We start from the raw sequence: 21,710 nt of genomic DNA on the forward strand, positions 1-21,710 counted from the left end.
CAAACACCCAATAGTGGATTCAATAGGCTTGTTTACTGTAGGTCAGTGGCAGCATCATAAATGCTTCAGTGGCGCTCCTCTGTCCATCAGTGTATCAAACCAGCCCTGTTGTAGACAAACAGTTGCTATTGGCCCAGCCTGCCTCAGGACAGCCTGACGTGAAGGAGGCCGGACCAATGAGCTCACTGACAGGTCTGGTTTCAGGCTAGGTTTCACTTCCCTGTCAGATTTTTTTTCCCACTGTCCCATCTTTTATGGTCACCTCAGTAGTTGTCGCCAACAGTGACACTGAAGTGAATCAAATGGCTTTCCATTTACTTGCTTGTTATGTCATCTGTCAGACACAACGCAGACGCACAGTTTGGCAAGATATTAAGGGAGAAGATGCTTTAAAAGGCCTGGTTTGTTCAAGGTTGGACAGTTGCACTTTTAGTGACTGATTGGTGTTGAGATGATAGCATTAGTTATTAGTTGATTTATTTTCTCTTTGCAAGATTTTGTTTCTTTCAATTTTTTTATGTTTGCCTTTTTTGTCTTCCTCTCCTCTGGGCTCTTGTTTTATATGCTGAGTGTTGAGGCGTTTACCGTGATGCCACTCACTCTCACCTCAGCTGACATGATCATCTGTCATGCATCATGCCAGAATTGACTCCCTACGAGACAATTCAGCTGTCAGTACTAGTCAGTCAAAAAACTCAGTTTCCGATTTCTGATTCTACTGTATAGAAAAAAATATATTCACATGTATTTCCTTGAACTCTGAACACCATCTGCTTTCAGCCAATGAGCTTGTTTGTGACTAATTGCGACTTCATTGTCAATATCGACATATTTTCCCACCATATAAAGTCTAAATCTCAAGATGTCAAGGTTTGTCTTTCAAACAGAGCAGAGTAAAGCTCCTGTCTATTTTTAGGAAAAGGGTTAGAGGCAAGAGAGAGATGTCAGCCAGCCATATAATACTGCATTTATGAATATGTAACATAGCTTCCAGCTAAGAGTACGTGTGCATCTGCCTGTCTATGTGACTGTGCACTATTAAGAGTCTGTGTGTTTTTGTATTTTTCACTCTAAATGTCCCTTTCTGTGGGTATTTTGCTATTTGTCTCTGTGTTTTTCATGTCTCTTTGGGTGCATATGTGGATTTTTTTTTTTTCATTTTTTTGTCACTGTATTTAAGTGTGTGTGTGTGTGTGTGTGTGTGTGTGTGTGTGTGTGTGTGTGTGTGTGTGTGTGTGTGTGTGTGTGTGTGTGTGTGTGTGTGTGTGTGTGTGTGTGTGTGTGTGTGTGTGTGTGTGTGTGTGTGTATGTGTGTGTGTGTGCTTTTTGTTCTTCTCTTTCCATGCTGAATACACACAGGGTACAATGTACCAGCTTTGAATTAATTATCCCAGCTTTATTGAATAAAAGCCAACCATAGTACCAGTGTGGTTTTAAGAGCTTACTAATGCAGCTTAATCATTCTGTATGGGTTCAACTGAATTACTAATATTGGTTCATTTAATGCAAGAGAGACCTGTGAATCTGTTAAGTTGCTTTTTGCCAAAGTTTACATTTTATGTTTTCATCACTAAACAATATTATATTTTTTCTATTAAAAACCTTTTTTTATACTATCTGTACATTTGTAAATGGCATGACTTTATAAAGGTCATGTTAAATCAAAGACACTATTTGTAGAATTGGGAGCTCTAGACGTCAACTCCCCATAGTGGTTGTGTAATTAACGTTCAGCCTTCTGATTTAATAGAATAATTAAAAGACTACTTGTTGTGTAATCAGCATGGATGGATGGATGGATGGATAGTACAGCCAGAATATTTGCATTTAAAAATGTTATTTGCAGCACGCAGTTTTGGCCACAGTCATATACAGTACATATCGCTTCTTTCAAGTAATAAGTACTTAAGGGTAGTGAAGTCAAAGGTACAATATTTGTTAAGTGTAGGGAGTAAAAAAAACTTGATAAACTTTCCTCTTTTCTTTCTTTTTTTTTAAAGTATATTTTTGGGGTTTTAATTGAAAGCACAGTCGAGAGAGAGACAGGAAATGGGGAGGCAGAGAGGGGGGAATGACACGCAGGAAAGGGCCGCTCGAAGCGGGGTTCAAACCGGGGCCGCCTGCAGTGAGGACTGTAGCCTCAACACATGGGGTAGCTGTTATTGAAAAGTTCAAAGTTCAAAGTGTTTATTGTCATTTGCACAGTGGAAAGGTGACTTTCCCTGACAATGAAATTCTTACTTTGCTGTCCTCGTCATAGAAAGCCAGCAATTATAAGAAAAAACTAGATTAAAAAAAAAATTACTTAAGTACTCTACTCTAGTAAATGTATTGTGTTACTGTCCATCCTTGATTATTTGTGTCCTCTCAGAGACAGAGGGTAGAGAACTGCAGTAGTCTCAGATAGAAACGTGGCCTCATGGCTGTGAGTTCATAAACACAGTCGAGGCTTCAGAAGAGGAGGACAGCCAGTAGACCGCAAAAACTCTAAATAACTTGGACTGTAGATAAAATCTATTGTTGACATCCCCAGTGACCCAACTCCTCCCTTTACTCCTGGTCCTAACACCAACAAACTAGAGACACCAACAACACAGAGCTACTGAAGCATTGTGTTACTTATTGACTTTTCATAAAAGAAGATTTGCCAGCCATTCTCTGATTAACACCTGTATTTCAATTTGTATTAAACCATGAAATCTGAAATCCTTATTTGAACTCTCTGCAAAGGCTTTGATCCTTTTCTGATGACTGACATTTTTGTTTTGTTTTGGCTCAGTACTCTGAGCTAACAACATTTCAAATGAAACAGATGAGTTTCAAGTGTGTTTTGCATTGTTCACTTTCATCCTGAGTTAGCAGCGTAGGACTCGTAGCCCCTCAGGGTCTGTGTGAAAAGGTCTACAATTTCCTGCACAGTTAACAGGAGCAGAACTTAAGCATTTTAACTTCATGGTCAATGTTTCATTTGAAATCTAAACAGAACAGACCCAAACAAATCAGTGTTTCTGCTTAGGGACTGTGCACAATGAATAGTTCATAATATTGCAAATTGCTAATACATAATACAGATTTTCAACTAACCTTGCCACCATTTCTATCAAAATCATAGTAGATATGTTTTTTTCATTATAAGTTTTTATTTCAACACATTTAATAATACAAGAAGGTATATCACATACTGAACAGAGGATTGTGATCACAGTAGTATGAGCATCAGAGTTCATGTTCTCAGGGTCAAACAAAGCTTTTGGATGCACTTCAGTTAAATATATTAGTGTACAGACTCAAAGACAAACGCACACACGCAGCTGCAGGTTTCTCACCTAGTAAAACAATTAACAAGCCGAGAGGAAGTTTGTTGAATCATTTTGGCATCTGTGTGTCATTGGAGCAGAATCTCTTCTCTCCTTCTCCGGTCCGTTCACTGTAGGCCCGGCCCTGCACCTGCACAATTAGTATGCAGCCGGTATCACATACACATGAATAGTTATCAGCACCCGGTGGCAATTATCAGCGTGAGGTTAAGTGACAATATTGCCGTTTCAAAGATGATTGAAATCTACATGTCGTGTAGGTAGGAGCAGGGTACATACAGTACATACATAATTTGTGTTGTCACTGTGTCATGCATGTGTATTACTGCACATCTGTGATTGCAGGCATGTGCTCCCACACCCAGCCCTCCACTCAGCCCCCCAATGCCGCCAAAATACCCTCGCAGCCTGGCACTTTGTTAATGAATCAAACTGGAAGGTGGTGAGAGAGTTATGAGCCAAAAAACATTTCTAAACATCAAAGCTTTGTTTTTAATCGAGACATTGTGCGATCAAAGATGAGAACATGTTGCTTTGTCTTGCGTCATTACAAAAATGGAGATAACTCACTACGCCACGGCAAGAGATTTAGATAAATGAGGTGGTATCTATCAGCTGCTCTACAATACAGTGTTCCTCTGTTCAGGAATCCCAGGCAGCCAGGCAGGAGGTCACAGCTTTTATCACCGTCTCCCAGCTGGACAGCAGCAAACCCAGAGCTGTCACTTTTCCCTTTGAAAGACGACAGTCCCATTTGTGTGCCATCAAGTCAGCTGAAACGGAACGTACCGACTTACCTGCAATAATAGAAGCATGTGCAAACTCCTGGCAAGTTGATCCAGTGTTAAAGCATCATGCAGAAACGAGCAAAGACTAAATCTTTAATCTTCTACTTGGAACAGACAGAATAGATTTGTCTGCTTCTCCTAGGCAACGGTTCTTCCCATAAAGCACGAAGCTGTGAGACATGCACAACCAGGCTGTTCATTGCTTTGCTTCACAGGCCAGATTATCTCAAATTTAAAAAAAAAGTGTTTAACATGCCTCGAGGTTCAAAGCTTTTGAAGTTTTTTTGTTTTTTTTTTACTCTGTAGATTATTTAACGTATCAAAAACATGCACACAGGTGGAGATGACAAGGCCATAAACATCAAACCATAGAATCCACTACTGTTATGGGTTTACTAATTGTAGTAAATGATTGTTATATTACATTGGGCAGGGATTCAAACCTAGTTTTGGTATTAGTGAGAGAGACCTGCCATGTTTTGTCAGTTTTCCTGGGGCATAAAGCTCATATCTGAGCTTCTCCAATTTGTGGCGCAGCATCACTTCCCTCAACCGCGGGGTGTGAGTTGAGCTCGGGGCTGTGGGATTTTCCAATTCAGAAAATTAACCGGGGAGCAAGTCGTGATACAAAATCTATAACCTGTATATTTAGCTTCAATTAAGTCGTTTTTTTCCCTCATTTGAAATACCTTCTCTTTCTTTGTTTCTCAAAGATTTACAATGTGACAATATCAAGTTAAATTCTTTTGTTTATTTGAATACAAATAGATTTCAATTATATCTGTCTGGATCTAATTAATAATTGTGTCAAAGTGTTGACACTAAACAAATAATGTAGCTCATGTTTCAGAAATACAGTCTGTAGCTTAAATCACTGATATGAGATGAAAGAAAGTTCAGATGGATCATGGAAAGCCAGTTGAACCAAGCAGGTCATCAGGTCTGCTCAGACACCTCAGTGATTCACAGTTGTGTATTTTCAGCTTATTGACATTTCAATAAGACTGTGATTAAAGCTGTGGTGGCTTTAATATTGCGGCAGCGGGCCACCACCACCGCAAAGTCCATCAGAACACTGTATGATAAACTTTTATATGAAAGAAAATCTATTAAAGCTCTGGGAGAAGCTGATAATATGATGTTCTTCTCATATATGTGTAGATATACAGGTTACTGTAGGAGTTGGGAGTTTTTCCCAATTGAATGCATTCAATATTCTTACATGAAAATGATTGAGTCCTCTTTTCACCTCTGCCCTTCTGTTACTTCCTACCTGTCTCCCTGTCAGTTTAGTCAACACTGTCTCCTCCTCTGTAAACTATCTTCTATCGGATTGGCATCTTTCCTGCCTCGACGAATAAAATCCCAGAGGCCTTTAAACATTTTAACTAAGAGATAAATGCATCCTCACCTCAATACACGTCAAAACAAGCACATCCGATCTGTGGCTCTATAAATCCAGTAAATACCTAACCCATTCAGTTGAAGGCTACCTTGTTTTGTTGATGCACACAAACAGCCAAGTGAGCTGAGCGCTCCTGGCAATGTTACAGCTGTGACAACAAATGGCAAGTAACCATAGTGTTGTTATTTATAAGGCACTTGCAGCTGGGAGACAGCGAGAGAGAGAGAGTGAGGTTTAGAAGAGAGTGAGGATGAGGAGAGAGAATGGCAGATAGAGGGTGTTGTTATGGGATAGTGGAGGGATGCAGCTCAGAGATGTGCAGTGTGAGGTTCAGATGGAGACAGTAGAGGACTTAGGAGATGCTCCAGTAAAACTTTGAGTTGTGTGTATGTGTGTTTGTGTGTGTATACAGCTTTTGAACAACTCAGTGACGTTGATGGACAGACACATGCATGCAGACAGATCAACATACAGGCAGATATGTCTTTAAAGTGGCAGATGAGCTGACGGGCTGACAGATTGAAGCAAACGAGCAGACAAGCAGGTAAAGGCTGGAACACAAAAGCAGATGGACGAGAAGATACACAGACAGTCAACGTGATAGACAGGCAGACTGACACTCTAAATATTCTGCAAGCCTGATAGATAGATAGACGTGTTGAGAGTCACTCGGGTGGACAGACGTCTGTACACTCATACATGGTAGATGTTTGTTGACGTGGCTGATGGCTGACAGACGGTGACAGACACCTGAAGGCTGTGATTCAGCAACAGCTCACCAGTTCAGACCATTTCAAATAATAGCACCTCTAGCAACAAGCATACAGGAGGTGTTAAAGATGCAACAGGTGGACAGCTCTGCCCAGCACAGAGCTGAAAACTACTGCATCTGCCGGCCTGTTCTGAGATCAGATGTTATCAGATGTTTTTGCTGGTTTTCTTGACCTCCGCATATGCTTTTGAAACATTATATATATAAAATGAATAAATGCTTATATTATAGACTTATGTAATATGATTATATGTCCAAACCTTATTTGTTAGTATTATATACTATAAACATTCCTATAACATTATTTCCCAGTAGGACAATGAGATGAATAAGAAAAACTTGGGTAACACTTTACTATACTGTAGGTATTCATAAGATTGACATAAAACTGTCATAACCATGACATAACAGCTGTCATAAACATCAGTGAATAGTTATGACAGCTGTCGTTAAGTGTCATTCGGTAAGTTATGTCACTTTTGATGCAAAGTTGACATTGTTGAGATGTCCTTGTTATGAGAACTTGACATAATTTTTAAAGTTTGGCAATTAGGTCTGCTATGACAGTTTAAATTGTCTTTATGTCAAGTTGTCAGAACAAAAACATCTCAATGTCAACTTTGCATTAAAAGTGACATAACTTACCGAATGACACTTAACAACAGCTGTCATAAGTATTCATTGATGTTTATGACAGCTGTTATGTCATGGTTATGACAGTGTGATGTCAATCTTATGAATACCTATTCAAATAAAGTGTTACCAAAACGTGTTTATACAGTAATATACATGATCAGCATTGTTTACAGATGAGTTACAGAATATTAAACTCAGCATATATATTTTATTATACAAACTCAGCTGTGGCTGTTTCATAAACCTAACCCTTCACATATCCAGAGAATGTATTTTTGTGATATAAATATAATCCTTTCTATGTGACATAGGTGGCAGCCTTATTCTCTGTGTAGGGACTTGTAGAGTATGTAATATATTACATTTCTGTATTGGCCAGCCTGATGCAAGAAGGTGCTGAAAAGGAATGAGCCAAATTCATTCAGCCATCACCTCCCTCCTCTTTGAACAGGTTGATTCTGTTCTGCTGGATGCTGCTTATCTGCTGCTCTCTTTAACAGCAGCAGAGACAGTTCTCGTGGCTTTGACACCCAGCTCGCCCAGGCCCAACAGATCAAAGAGAAAAAGTTAAAGTGGACTCACTGTAAAGCCGCAAATTCAGACAGCTTCTTTAAACTGAAAAAAATCCATGGCTGACAGTGTTACACAGTGTATCTGTGTTACTCTGAAAGGTCAGCTATACTGTCAGGTCCTGTGCTGGAGCCTGAAATTACCTTGATGTCTTGTTACTGAAATATAGCAGCAGTGCAGCGTGAACATGAACACAGGAAGGAAAATCATTATTTTTAAGGCCACACTGAGCAGAGCCTAAGTATAGCTATTATTTCCCAGATCCATCCATAAGATGTGTTGCTCTATCCCATGTGAGTGCACACTGGGTATTTTACTACTGTTGTTCATTTCCTTAGTGCCTGCAAAGACTTCTATACTTTTTTTTTTATAAGTGACCATTACAAATAAAGTACTTTAATATTGGTCTCCACCCCCTGTGTGGATGAATAATGTATGAGCTAGTTAACATGTGTTGACACTTTTTCACACAAGGAATTCTGTGTGACTCTTCTCTTGTGTAAGTGTTGGGAGTTAAAGTACATTCAGGAATTGATTACATAACACCACAGTCAGGATGGCCAAAAGATTAGAGCAGACAGCTTGTGAAAAAAACAAAAAAAACACTTGCAGCTTTTGAATTAGTCATTTCGTCTGCCTGCTTGGCTTTTTTTGGAGTTGTTGTTACATGAAAGCGAACATACAGCGTCGGGTAGAAACTACCATGTCAAGTGTTTGTTCAGGAAAACGGCTGGTACTTCTCAGGCTGCAGAATAAACACTGACATTAATGATGAGAGCAAATTTTCCTTTGCGCTCATTTCTGTTCGACTTTTTTTTGTCTGTTTTCTTTTTGTTAAAATAGAGTGGTTACATATTTCAAGTCTTACTTTGTCATTTTTAAATGGATGTTTTCACATCATTAGCAGAGGTCTGTTACTGTCAAATGTCTAGGAAGCAACGGGGACAAAGGGGAATGAATAGAGAGAGAGAGGGAGGGAGATTGATGGAGCAGTTTCATGAGACAGAGACAAGGTAATCACAATAGAACTGGTTTTGATATATGATAATTACAAGCAAAATCATTGCTATCTCCTGATGTCACCTCAATCGCTCATGCTCTCTCGCTCCCTCACACAAACATTCAAAGAACAAACTATACAAATATCTAATTAGATCTACTCTGAATGCAAAATGCCACACAAAGTAGATAAAGATGAAATATGGGATTCACTGCAGTCTTTTGTTGTTTTTTGTGTGTGTGTGTTTATATGTATAATTTCTATTTAAGCTATCACAGGCTTCAGAAGTGCAGATGAAAGAACTCTATTCCATGATATTTACAATATAAAACAACTTCCCTTGTGTATTCTACATTCACAGTACCAACAAAGACAAGTTTGAGGATTTGCAATAAGCAACCAAACAAGTGTGACTTTGTTGTTTGACTCTTTTTCTACTATCTACTAAGAGTGTTTGTCACCTAAAGTTAACAATCCTAAAACGTAACAAATAGCAGATCAAATAAACATTAACTCATAATTTATAACAATATTATCAGACTTTATTTTTTGGAACTTCCATATTTAAAATGTTAAACCCCTTTACCACATATTTTATGTTGTCTGTGATATATCAGCATTGCTTGGTGCACAGCATCATGGGAAACTGTTGGATTCTATCCAAAGTCATTGCTGCTGCTTGTAGCAGTGTAAGTGAGCAGAAAAAAAGGTGAATTGAAAAATATTTTTTTTTAAAAGCTAAAACAAAAGCTCCACAGAGACACCAGCCTCATGTGCCCTTACACACACAATTGCATACACACTCACAGTTCAAGTAATCGGCCTACTCATTTATATTCAGTTGGATAAAGGGTTCACCTGCAATACCTGGAGTCCATTATTTCATCCAACACGATAAATTTGACTAAAAATCTCTCCCTGCTCTGTCCCACATATGTTTTATGTATTAACGCTTGAACGTTGTTCATTCAAGTTGAGACCGTTTGAAAGATACCAGACCGTTTGACTGTCGGCTGACAATTACAACAATCTTGTGAAGCAGTAGGTGAGAAGAGGGCAATGAAAAGGGAGAGGGGGGAAAAATGCTGTGACACTTGCTGACAGAACATAGAAAAAGAGAATCGGCTTGAGAGTTTCAGAGCGAGCTGCAAAGACCAGAGAGAGTGATTGACAGAAAGACGGAATGACAAAAGTGGAGGGGTTGTGTGTGAACCAATATGGCAGAATGGAGAGAGGTAGGAGAGAGAGATGTGGGATTAGAGAGCGAGGGGAGAGTGCCAGCGGGTACAGAAAATGAATTTTGATTATTCAGACAGAGCTGAGCAGAAATAAGAAACAGAAAAAAAATAATTACTTATATGCCCTGGAAACTGTAATAAAATCAGCAATATTGGCTCAATATTGCAACGTTTTAACTAAAGCCAACTGATCTAATGTTAAATCCTCAACGACTGTTTGAAAAACTTCATTTATCCAGGTTGCTGCTGTAAAATGCCAGTACCTGCCTTATGTGAAAAAGCTCTTGGATTTCAACCAGCATGCCTCTACAAGCTCTTGAAATTGTGAAGACATGTGAACTGAAAATGAAAGCCTTCCAGCTCTGGCCACAGCAGGACAAGAAGTAACTTAGAGAACTCCAGCCTGTAAAGGATATTTCTCTAGGCGGTTTACACCCCTCGCTCAACAGCCTTCTAATGAAAATCCTTCAGTCAATTAGCAACCCTCTGGACAGCGACTGGAGTGTTGTTATCTTCAGTCTGTCTTCATGCAGACTAGCGGTGACCAGCAGTTGTTAAAAAGAGTCTAACTTTGGCTACAAGAGTTTGGTAGCGATATTGAATATCTGATTTGTTGTTGTTGTTTGTTTAAACAGCACATGAAAGCTTCAACCTAGATGGCTTCAAAGCAGCTGGAAACAGAGGAGTATTTAGATGATTAATTCAAAGACTGAATCTAAATTGTTTTTATTTTGTCATTCTTTACGCAGCTGTTTCACTGTGGATTCATTCCAGGATGAACTGCATGGAAATATGCATCAATATCCCATTCTTTCAATGGTTATTGCAGATGATTGCATTATAGCTTTCCCTCGCTGTGGCGATTTGGAACAGCCTTGAATGGATGGCACATCATATGAAGTAGGTTCCTTTCTGAGCATATGTCTCCATAACACTGGGAAGACACTGGACAGATAAAGCATCCATTCAACCCTGAATGAATCGCTTTCAACTAACTTAATTTCTGCCAGATCAATTTTTGTTTTTACTTTATTTTAGTTTCAGAACATTTTGTAATGAACAACAATCACAATAGTTTCTTTCTCTTCAGTTCCACAGTCCAATTTCCCTCATAGCAGCTGTTTAGTGTGTTTTAATGTTAATATAACCATTTTTTTTGCCTGGCTCAATAGTTTCCAGACTCTCGGGGCAGTGTTGTGATGCTAATAAACCAGATTTCTGTACCTATTGTAGACTGTGCTCATAATTTCAGTTTACCTCTAGGTTTGACTGAGAAAGATAGTTCTGTTGTTGGTTGTTCCACCATACTATTGTGTGAGTCGGTGCAACATACAAGGTCAATAAACTTGCACAGATCATGCCGAGCTTAAGTGATAATAAAAAAGAGAGGCCGATAATCTTGACTAATAATATTTGACTTATCTTGAGCTGGCTGCGCTGTCTTCAGGGCACGGCCTCTGGCCTCCCACACCGACCACATATCGTAGATCAAACATGGCTGTCGTGCAGAGAGAAAAAAAACCTTCATGAGGCATTGCAGAGCCCAATGAAACCAAAGCAAAAATCACTGCTTGGCACAGAGGAAGGATAGTGTAGTTTGGTGCAGATGAAGAGACGCAGAGAAAGGAGGAGATTAAAAGCAGTAGAGAAAGAGAGAAATGAAAACAGAGCAGCATGAGGAGGGACAGCGAAAATAATGACACATGGGGAAGATGATATATGATGAAAACGCTGGAGCTGAACTAAACAGGCTAAAAAGGGGGAAAAACATAATGAGTGAGACAAATGAATGACAGTGGCTATAAGAGAGAGACCCACAGAGTGGAGGCTGTCATTGGCCAACATCTATCATTACCCTCATTACTCTGTCTCTCCCTTCATGCTGCCGAGACTCTGTCTAATGTTTACGTCCTTTAGTCTACATCCAGTCTGAATATGAGCTTGTGTGTGTGTGTGTGTGTGTGTGTGTGTGTGTGTGTGTGTGTGTGTGTGTGTGTGTGTGTGTGTGTGTGTGTGTGTGTGTGTGTGTGTGGGTGTGTGTGTGTGTGTGTGTGTGTGTGTGTGTGTGTGTGTGTGTGTGTGTGTGCCATCCATCACTTTGTGTGCACAAAAGTCTGTTTGCATCGTTTCAAACATTCGATGGCCACAGGGTTCATCTTTAGGGTTAAACTTGTGTCGACTAAGCATCTGGAGGCAAAAGTCAATGCAATGTAGAGCAGAGACAAATGTGTGTGTTTGTGTATGTGCTTGTGTTGTTATCAGTATCAGGCCAGCTTGCTGTAGTTAGGACAGCAACTAGAGAGAGTGTAAGGGGTGGGAGGTGGGGAGATGGTGATGCATTCGCGTGCGAGCGTTTGTGTGTGTGGGCACCGGCATCCTCTCCATTGTGCTACTTTACCTCTGTCAAGTATAGCCATTGTGAAGGAGAGAGGGATGGAGGAATGGACGACAACTGTAGCTGAGGTCTGCTGGGATGTTGCCTGGAAGCAGTAGCCTGGGGGAGGGAGGGAGAGGAGGGAGAGATGGAGGGAGAGGAGGGAGAGATGGGTGGGAGAGGAGAGGCAGGAGGATGAACGTAGATGGACATGAATAGAGTAGGCGATGGCGTTAAGTGGAAAATTGAGATTCTTGTGTGGAACAAGTAGGAAATTCAAAGAGAGAGAAGTAGGGGGAAAAGGAATGAAGGGGCGGGAGGAAGAGCAAAATACTAAAAGAGGAGAGAGGAGAAATGAAACAATCTTGTGTTTCCAAGTTGTCGTGCGTTGATTGACCGTGCTCACACAGTGTATCAGCCCACTTTTCATTTCTCTTTGTGCGCAGGCATTTAGACAGTGAACTCCTGAAGAAATGTTGATATGTCGGGTGAGTTCATGAAGCTTCTTCCCTTGATCCTAACCCACAGTTTGGCTCTCTACTCATTACAAAGGAATACACTAAAATTTCATGAGCTAGCTGGAGGCCTTGGGCTTTAAGACACTAACCACACAAACACAAAGCTCCATGTTTGGATCCAGCCAAGGACTGCTGCTCTTATCCTTCTTCTCCCCTCCCTCATTTCTCAACAACTCTTAACTCTACACTTCACATTTTATTTATACAAAAAATGATCATGAGTTTGGACAGGATGGAGCAGAACAGTAGACAGAAATGCCTTGTTGTGGGTTGTCACAACATGAGAAGCTCATGTGTGAATAAAACAATGAATGATGGGCGTGTAGTGTGTATTTGTAGCTGTATTTTGCTGCTGGCTCAGTGTCACTAGACAGCAGAGCCATTCTTCATATTATTACCTGTGCTGTGCTACTCTGTCTGCTGTAAAAGAGGATCATATTTTTGGATATATATTAAATATATAAATGAAGAGGATTTACTTCAGCTTAAAGTCATCACCCAACATATTATTTTTTCAATTAAATCTTAAATGATTCTACAAACTCCAGCTTTATTACATATTTTCTTGGAGGAGTCTTGGGGCTGAGCAGGTGGTTAGAAAAGCAATTGACTGGGCTGGAAGTTAACATCTCTACCAACACACTCCCACCCCCTACCGCTCCCTAACACTCCCATTTATCACCTTGTGATTACTTGATAGCTTAGCCAGTCGGTAGCCCATGTTATATTGTTTAGCCAGCTGTGACTGTTGGCCTAATGACAGCACTGGGTTTATTTAATGGAGCGAAAGCTGTTGGAAATTCAAGTGTTGCCAGATTTTCAAGAAAGTCTGTCAGGGTTGTAAGCAAGTGGCGGAGAAAACTGCCCACCACATGCAACGAGGTGCAGGTGGACAAAAACAAGACCAAGACGGGTTTTCTTTGAAAGATATTGATGGTTTGGTTTCACTGCTCAGTTCAGGCCACTATTAGGTCGTGTCAGCAGCCCAGCCTCCTATAGATTATCAGTTCAACCTGTTTAATGGATGAAGCACAGCATTTACAGCACAACATTGGATGACTGTAAAAGTGTCACCAGAGACCAGTAGAGTCCTGTGTGTGGTTAGAATCCGATAATAAAAGCACTTAAGATAAGATTAGGAAAAGATCATGGATGTGGTCAAATGTGCAAAATTACTTTGTGCCTTTGGAAATGTTTGCTGAGTTAAACCCAGTCGCAGCATTTCTCTCTCAACAAAAACAAATATATATATATAAATCCACTAATGCTGTAGCTGCAGTGTAAGACTGGATATTTTGACAGTCACAGGACAACCAATATGTTGTCACAATTACATTTTCTACAAAACAAATTTTCTGTTGCAAGTTAGTTGTATATAAATGTAATGTCTGTCAGACCAAACACATTATGCACCATCGTAGTAGTGTATTACTGCAAGGGGTGAAACATTCCAGCAATCAGTCAACACAAATTTAATCACAAGACTGTTTTTATAATCAATCAATCTTTGACATTTTCTGTGAGTTACAGATAGAGGGAGATATTCTATGCTCCCAGCATCTCAAATGCACAGATTTCCTGCATTTTTCGAAGCCATAGAAAAATGAATATCTTTCTTCAAATGTTAAGACATCAGTCTCAAAGCTGTGGGAATTTGTGACAGGATTTTTTTTATTATTTTCTTGTATTCAATGAGTAATGAATTAAACAAAATGAAGTTGCACACTAAATTCTTAGATGGGAATTTAGTTAAATCAACCAATTTTACTCATTAAAGCAGAAGTAAATGGAATGTTTGTGTTAATATAAGTCTTAAATAGTGATATCTTCCCACAGCGGGGTCATTCTTATGTTCCCACAGCCTTATGTTCCCACATTTCTAACTTTTGTTAGACAGTTAGGCCCTATGTTCCCACAGCCCTTTGGTCCCACCATTGGTTGGGTTTAGGCAATGAAGAAAATAGTTGGTTAAGTTTAGTAAAAAGACCCAGTAGAGGCTAGACAGGCCAGATAGATAGAGTCCAGATAGGTAGAGAGAGCCCAGTGGGAACATAGGGCCTAATTTTGAGAAAAATCTTAGAACTGTGGGAACATAAGGCTGTGGGAACATAGGCATGGACCCACGACAGCAATCACTTACATAAAGTGTTTGGTCTGAAACACGGGTCTGTCAGTCACTCTGCTCTGCTGTAAGCCGAGGAGAAAACTTTCCTTGTATCCTACAACCTTTATCCAATGAGGAGAGAGAACGGCATAAAGGGGCGGTCCTCTCTGTGTGTGCAGCCAAGGGATGCGCGTGAATGTGGTGACGTAGGGACGAGGGCGGGGACTGCTAACTCCATCTGCTGACAGGAAGTTAGCCAAAACCACCGGATCACTTACTTCTGCTTTAAGTTGTTTAAAAAAACTTTTCACTAAAGCTAACATGGTTACCAGTTAGCCTCGGCCGTCACTCCATTGGCAGCTCAGTGTTGCCTCCAGTTTACCTTGAAGATGTAGCGCTGCTCTGTGAGAGAAACATCTTGTCAATCACAAACACCCACTCCTGGCAAGATACCATGTTCTGCCGCAGAGAAAACAAACAGCCTCTTTTACACTTGAGCTTTACCTATTACCAGCACTTTTCCTGAGCATACCCAATATTGATGAAATTATTCTGTAACTTTCAGCCAGCAGCTGGACTCGGCTCATTGCAGCATGTTTTAAGAATCAACTGGCAGAAACCTGAGTGAACTACCCGCTGTCTTCTGTCCACCTATCAGCATGTGGTAGCTGTGAGCCGACTGCTATGAACTGCTTTGATCGCTTTAACAGTTTTGATATGGTACTTACATTCAGCATGGAGATGGGCTGTATATTGATTATCCACCGTATGTTGTGAGAAATTGAAACGTGAAAGAAAACAAACAAATGTTGTGTGTGCCAAAGATAAAGTGAATTTGTTCCTCACTGGCACTAAAGAGGTTGTTGTTCACCTGCCAACTTGTCATGTTCCCATCTGCAAGTGCAATAACCTCTAAGTAGTTCTGAAAGTGCAAAGACTGTGTACATCTATTTTATCATTTGGGGTAAAGTCGAGGTAGAAAAAGCTCTCGGCAAGAAAAAGTGAAAAAGAAAATTGGACATGCTTGACAGATTTAACTCGCAGTTGCATTTAACTTGCCAAATTGCAGTCAAGCCTCCAGAGAGGATGGGCCCACAGCCTACATATACATATTTAATTTTTCTTATCAGTTGATATTGATTGACTGATCCATTCCCAGGTTTCCACCATTGAGCGAGGAAGCTGCCGTTGGGACCCCGGTGGGAGTCATCATGGCTGCTGCTGTCAATCAAACTATCGTGTACTCCATCGTGGAAGGCAACCAGGGAGGTGAGTACACACAGAGCTGTTTATGCAGAGCTGCACTGTCGTGGATTTCACTTGGACTTGGCTCGTTTTCCTGTTGGGGTGGGGGCTGCTGAGGATGTAGCTGCTGACTTTGGATGATTAAGTTATGAATCCTGTTAGTTATGGCCACCAGCAGAGGCTGTACTCCTTGAAAGCGGCAACTGCAATACACTGAAATTCACCATGTCTTAACTTTCTGATGAAAGCAGCATGCAGAAAGTGTTTCAATAGCAGTAATGGGTTCCAGGTTAGGTTCTGATTGTTTCCTTTGTCATTTGCCTTTTTTTTATGAAATAATAATGTTTGCAATACCACAAACTCCGTCTGTCAGGTCTAAGCACATTTCCTACTTCTCCCTCTGAGTTATTAAACACTTATCCACCTGCCAAATGCGAGAAGGTAAATGAAAAAAGTCCCCCATCCCTTTGAATCCCTCTTTGACCTTACTCTCTCATCTTTTGCTCCGTGTTTCTTTTCATCTTCACTTCCTGGCTCCTGATGTCTTTCTTTATCTCTCGGTCTCTCGCTCTCTCCAGGGGTGTTCGCATTAAACGAAACAACGGGGATGATTTCCACCGCCAGGCCTCTGGACTTTGAGGCCAACTCCAGCTACACTCTGAAGGTAGAGGCCGACTCCATGAGAGTGGTGTCCTCAAACCTCCGAGCTCCTTCAAAGAGTAAGTTATGAACTCAGGATTGCATCACCACATATCACCGGTTTTTCCTCTCTCTAATTACACACACACACACACACACACACACACACACACACACACACACACACACACACACACACACACACACACACACACACACACACACACACACATGCTCTTGAGGATTAATAAAACAACAGTGCATTGCCTGCTACATGATATTAGATAAGATAATGTTGCCTCAGGCTTTAACTTTCCCTTGCACACTCGATGTGTTTTTACCAGGCACCACTTCTGGCTAACCTTTCCCCTGCAGACAGTTATATGTCATCGACTGCACGGCTCGGCTCGGTACGGCTCGGCACGGCACGGCTCGGCTCGGTTTGGTTGTGTTTCCATTACAACTGAGTTCCACTAGTACCGCCGTGACGTCATTTACACGTCGCCGAGCAACGCTCTAAACTCTGTAAATATATAACTTAGCAACATTGAAACATTTTCAGGCGAGAAAGTAGTCGTTTAGATCCCCAACGTGTTGAAAATCTGACAAAATACCAGCTGTTTACAATTTTGTTTCAACGAAGTCGGCGTTACTAAAGCTAGCCGTAGTGAGCAACGCACTTCCGGTTATTTTCACAAAATAAAATACCCGTTGCCTTTTATCATAAGAAAGCCATTACGATAGAATTTGTGCTTTTACTTTGTAAACAGGAAGTGAACCTACCCTCGCTGTAGCTAGCTTTAAACCGCCGTTTTGACTGCTCTGAGTGCTCTCGTTCCGTTAACGGCATTTAACCGTTCAATATGCCTTACCGGAGAGTCTTGCCAGCTCTGAGATCGGCCTGGTTCATTGTAAAACATTTATTTATTGATGTAAATGTGGTGTTTTCTGTGCGTACAGACCCCAAGGCAGTGCTGCTCTTCTTTCTAACCACAAACAAAACTGCTGCTACAGCCACAATTGTTAGATTTCATCAATGAGACCAACATTTAAGAGTTTAACCAGCCGGTGGTAAACCTCAAAAGCATCGGGGTAGTTAATTAGCGGTCTGTTCTCCTCGGGGTGACGGTGGTAGGCTGGCCGGCGGAGCACGTCAGGAGCCGGGCTGCTGCCTCTGTGATGTCGCGGTCGCTGCTCGACCTGGAGCTTCACACTCGAAAAACATCGGGGCAAACTTCTAAACAGCCGTCGTTTGGATAAACTAACCGCACATGGGGATCTAAACAGTTACTTTCTCGCATGAAAAAATATTAAAACTTAATAAAGTCATCGTAATATACAGAGCCAGTCTCAATATTAGAAATTCTCTGGTAATAACAGGCTGCCTTCAGCATTAGAGGATGGATTGTATTAGACCTTGGCTGTTGCTGTTACCTTTCAAACTGCTCTTCAGCTGTCTATTAACCTTAGAGACTACAACAGGTTTTTTCCTTCACCACTGATGCTTTCAAATGCTTGCTTGTCTTGGTAGATATGCACAGTGCCTCACTGGAATATCACATGTCTCATCTATGTGCAATTATGTAACTGTCCAAAGTTTAACTGGCAAATACTATATAGGCAAATAGAAAGTGTTATATAAGCTTGCATATGTGACTGATGTATTATTAGATGTAACATGCTCATGCACAAATGTGTTGGCTGCAATTTATTGTTGTAGCTGGCTGAGATAGGCCAAGTTTGAACTCTCCAGTTTGGCAGTTTAATTCATTAGTCTCCAATCAAGATTTTTTTTTACTAAAATAATAATAAATCTGCATCAATGTGCAATGTCTCTGTGGTGGAACTAGCTCTAACTAGTAGACCCAGAAGACACCGTCTTTTGCAACTGGCCACGAGCCAAAAACGACTGTAGCCACTGATTTAGTCTTTAAGGATGTTGTTGTTGTTGTTTTTTTGTTCTTTTTGCTTATTTACTTATTTACTCATTTGTTTCTGTGTAATGCTCTAAGATTTTGATGTAAATATATCCCACTAAAAGTTTGTGAAGTAAAGTATTAAGCAGAATAGAAGGGAAATGATGAAGTTAAGTATCACAGAGTTGTATTTACACTGTTGGAATAAATGAACTCCATCACCTTCCACCCCTGATGCTTTTCAGTGATCAGAGCATTAAGTGTTACCTTGAACTGAATCGACTTTAATTTAAGCACCATCTTTCATTTAATTTTGTGTCTGTGCAGCAGCGCCGGTCTGGGCTGCAGGCATCATGTTTTCAGATTCTCCATGTGTCTCATTCCCGTGAACTCGATATCTCAGCGAGGCCTTGAGGGAATTTCCTCCAACCTGGCTCCATCATTCACTGGGACTTGATGATGAACTGATTTCTGTGGTCAGAGGTCAAGGTCATGGTGACTTCACAACACCATGGCCTTTCTTAGCAGGGATAAAACAATGAAGTGATGGTGTTTATATCCAGATGGTCATAGGTCAACTTCACAGTGATGTCATAATGTTCAGTAAAAAGCACCTCTAGTCATTATTAAACTTGTGACCATATTTCCTGCCACTTGACAGGTTGGCAGAGGCATAAAACCATGAGGCTGTAATTCTAGTTAGATGAGTTGTTCTTCATCAAAATCAGCCTTCATTTTCTTTCTTTTATATCATCATTTCCATCCATCCAAAATGAATTCCCCTCAGCTGCACGTGGGAGAACCAACCAAAACAAGTTGTCACGGTTTTAATTGAAATTACATCTGAAGTGAGAATGACTCTAATTAGTCTCTAACTCTTTTTCCTCCTCCTCTTTTTTCTTTTCTTCTGCCTGTTCTCTAAATGTCTATCTCTGCCGGTCTTTCTCTCCTGTTTCTTTCTTCCTTTCACAACATATCTGCATTCCTCTTAATTGATGCTCAGCTCCCAGGGTTTATTCTTTCTTCTTTAATTATAGTGTTTTACCACATGCTGTTCTCATTTCATCCAACCATTTGAATTTAAGCATTCTGCAGGGATTAAAACTGCAAATCATTGTTGTCATTAGCAAATCCCCTTCAATTCTTTTCGGTACGCATTTTAATCAGGCAGAAAATCAATAGGATTCTAATAATGTGTTAATCCAGTTTCCTAACTCAAGTGAAGGTTGGAATTGTAAACACACATTTTGGTACGGTGTGTGTAGGATGGCTATGCTAGATAAGAAGATTAACATTTGCAGCTGCTTGTTTGTTTTTGTTTTTCTTCAATGTGCCAAAGTTTTGGGGTGATTTTTTTTTTCCTCCATTTGTTTTTCTTGCAGTAAAACTCAAACAGCTGACAATGACGGGATTTGTTCTTCCTTTCAGACATCTGGTTCTTTTACAGAGATTGGTAGCTGTACTATGTTACAGTTTTATGAGGGTGTGATTAAGAATTCTGTTAATGGTGAGATAAAGACTGAATGCAAGTCATTCCAAGTTGCAATCATTGCATATGAATGTCAGAGGCTCATTGGAATTGGTCTTGCGCTGAATAAACAGTGTGGTTTAATTACAGTAGGGGGCTGATATATTTTAAATAGATTCATTTTTCCCCCATACAGTTTGTGTGTGCAATCCAGAATGGGTCTTATGCTATTACTGATGCAAAACTTTGGAAACTTGGCATAGTTTATATTAATTTGGAAAACAGAACTTGGAAAGGCCACAGTGTTGACAGCAATTTTGTCAATATTCATGACCAGAGGGGTTTCATGATGCATGTATCTCAAAAGTGTGATCAGATGGCTGAGATCAGGGTCACCTCTGATGCCCTTCCTTTAACGTTCACCAGCTTCTAATGTTTCCTCTCAGCTGGTTTGCAGAGTTGCAAACATCTCTGAATCTAACAAGTTCAGTCATTACTCGCTGTGCCACCCCACCTTTTCATCATTACGTAAACGTCACAGTTTTGTTTTTCAGCTCCTCACTTTGGAATCACGAACTCAATATTTTTCTGCCAAGTTTGAATTAACGTATCATGACAGCTGTGGGGCTGTTTGCGTGTGTTACAGAGCATATCTGATCAATCCACACCCACACAGTCCAGATAAAGCAGATAAGATTAGAAGGTTTTCAGTATTAAACTAAAATCAATAATATGTAGAAAAAGTCAGTTGACTACGGTTTGGAAAGAAACCATGTTTTCAGGCCTGCTCATTACCGTTTCTTCACAGTGCTGCAGGTCGCCTCATCAGGCTGCAGATTGTTCACTAGCAGAAGTTGTTCAATCATTGTCCGACACTTTTACACCTGCTATCCATCCAGTCCACAGAAAAGGAAAGCAACAGCAGTTCTAATGGTTTTTCCCCATTGTTCCTAATGGGCTTTGTACCTGTTTTATTGTCTTGTCAGTAGTAAACAACATGTAATACTTGTGACAAGTGTGTAGTGTCTACACCTGCACATCTAAATGGGGCTTCTGCAGGTTCTGAACTGACCCGGCCAAAACCAGCTGTGGCTGTACTACTGCTTATCCTTGTTTATTCTTGCATTTCAACAAACTCTTTTAACAAGTTCAACATAAATCCTTTAGCAGATCATCACACAGGTGTGTCCTGGATATTTTTTTTTTTTGTCATTCAAATTTTTATTTGTTTTAACATAACTTTACAGACATTTCAAGTGTTACAGATATGGCACAAATTAATAGTCTGTTTAAGAAAGTAAAAAAGGAGAAACAGATAGATAGGACGAGGAGAAAAACAGACAAAAAAAAATAAAAAATATCTGAAAAAATAAAAAAATAAAATATAACATTGATAAAAATAAAATACTCATCTTACAACTTAAAGGCAGCCCCCACCCCTGGCACCCCTCATACAATTACATGCAATGTAACTATCCTTCCACCCATGTCTTCCACCCTTCTATGGCACACCCCTTATGTAGTTCACAAAGACTTCCCATATCTGACTAATTGTACTTGGAACATTATTAACCCTAGCAACCATCTTTTCAAAGGCAGCAGTCTCTGTCATGAGTTTTAACCACTCCACAAGCTCTGGTTTATGTGGGCTCTTCCACTTGCGTAGTATGAGCCGAGCCGCAACAATAAGACCAGTTACTGTCACCCGGACCTCTGCTTT

At 40.3% G+C, this 21,710-nt stretch overlaps 1 protein-coding gene across 1 annotated transcript in view; it reads left to right on the plus strand.

The window, feature by feature from the left end:
* Positions 1-21,710, plus strand: part of LOC311002292 (protocadherin-15-like) — a gene marked incomplete at both ends in the record, with an annotated part of 162,954 nt that overhangs the window by 101,894 nt on the left and 39,350 nt on the right. The window contains 2 exons of the mRNA XM_083993613.1: positions 15,882-15,991; positions 16,546-16,686. Coding sequence (XP_083849739.1) covers positions 15,882-15,991; positions 16,546-16,686 — 251 coding nt within the window. The remainder of the gene's footprint in view (positions 1-15,881; positions 15,992-16,545; positions 16,687-21,710) is intronic.

The sequence above is a fragment of the Trachurus trachurus genome (genome assembly GCF_905171665.1).
Source record: "Trachurus trachurus genome assembly, chromosome: 19".
In the NCBI taxonomy this organism is placed as follows: domain Eukaryota; kingdom Metazoa; phylum Chordata; class Actinopteri; order Carangiformes; family Carangidae; genus Trachurus; species Trachurus trachurus.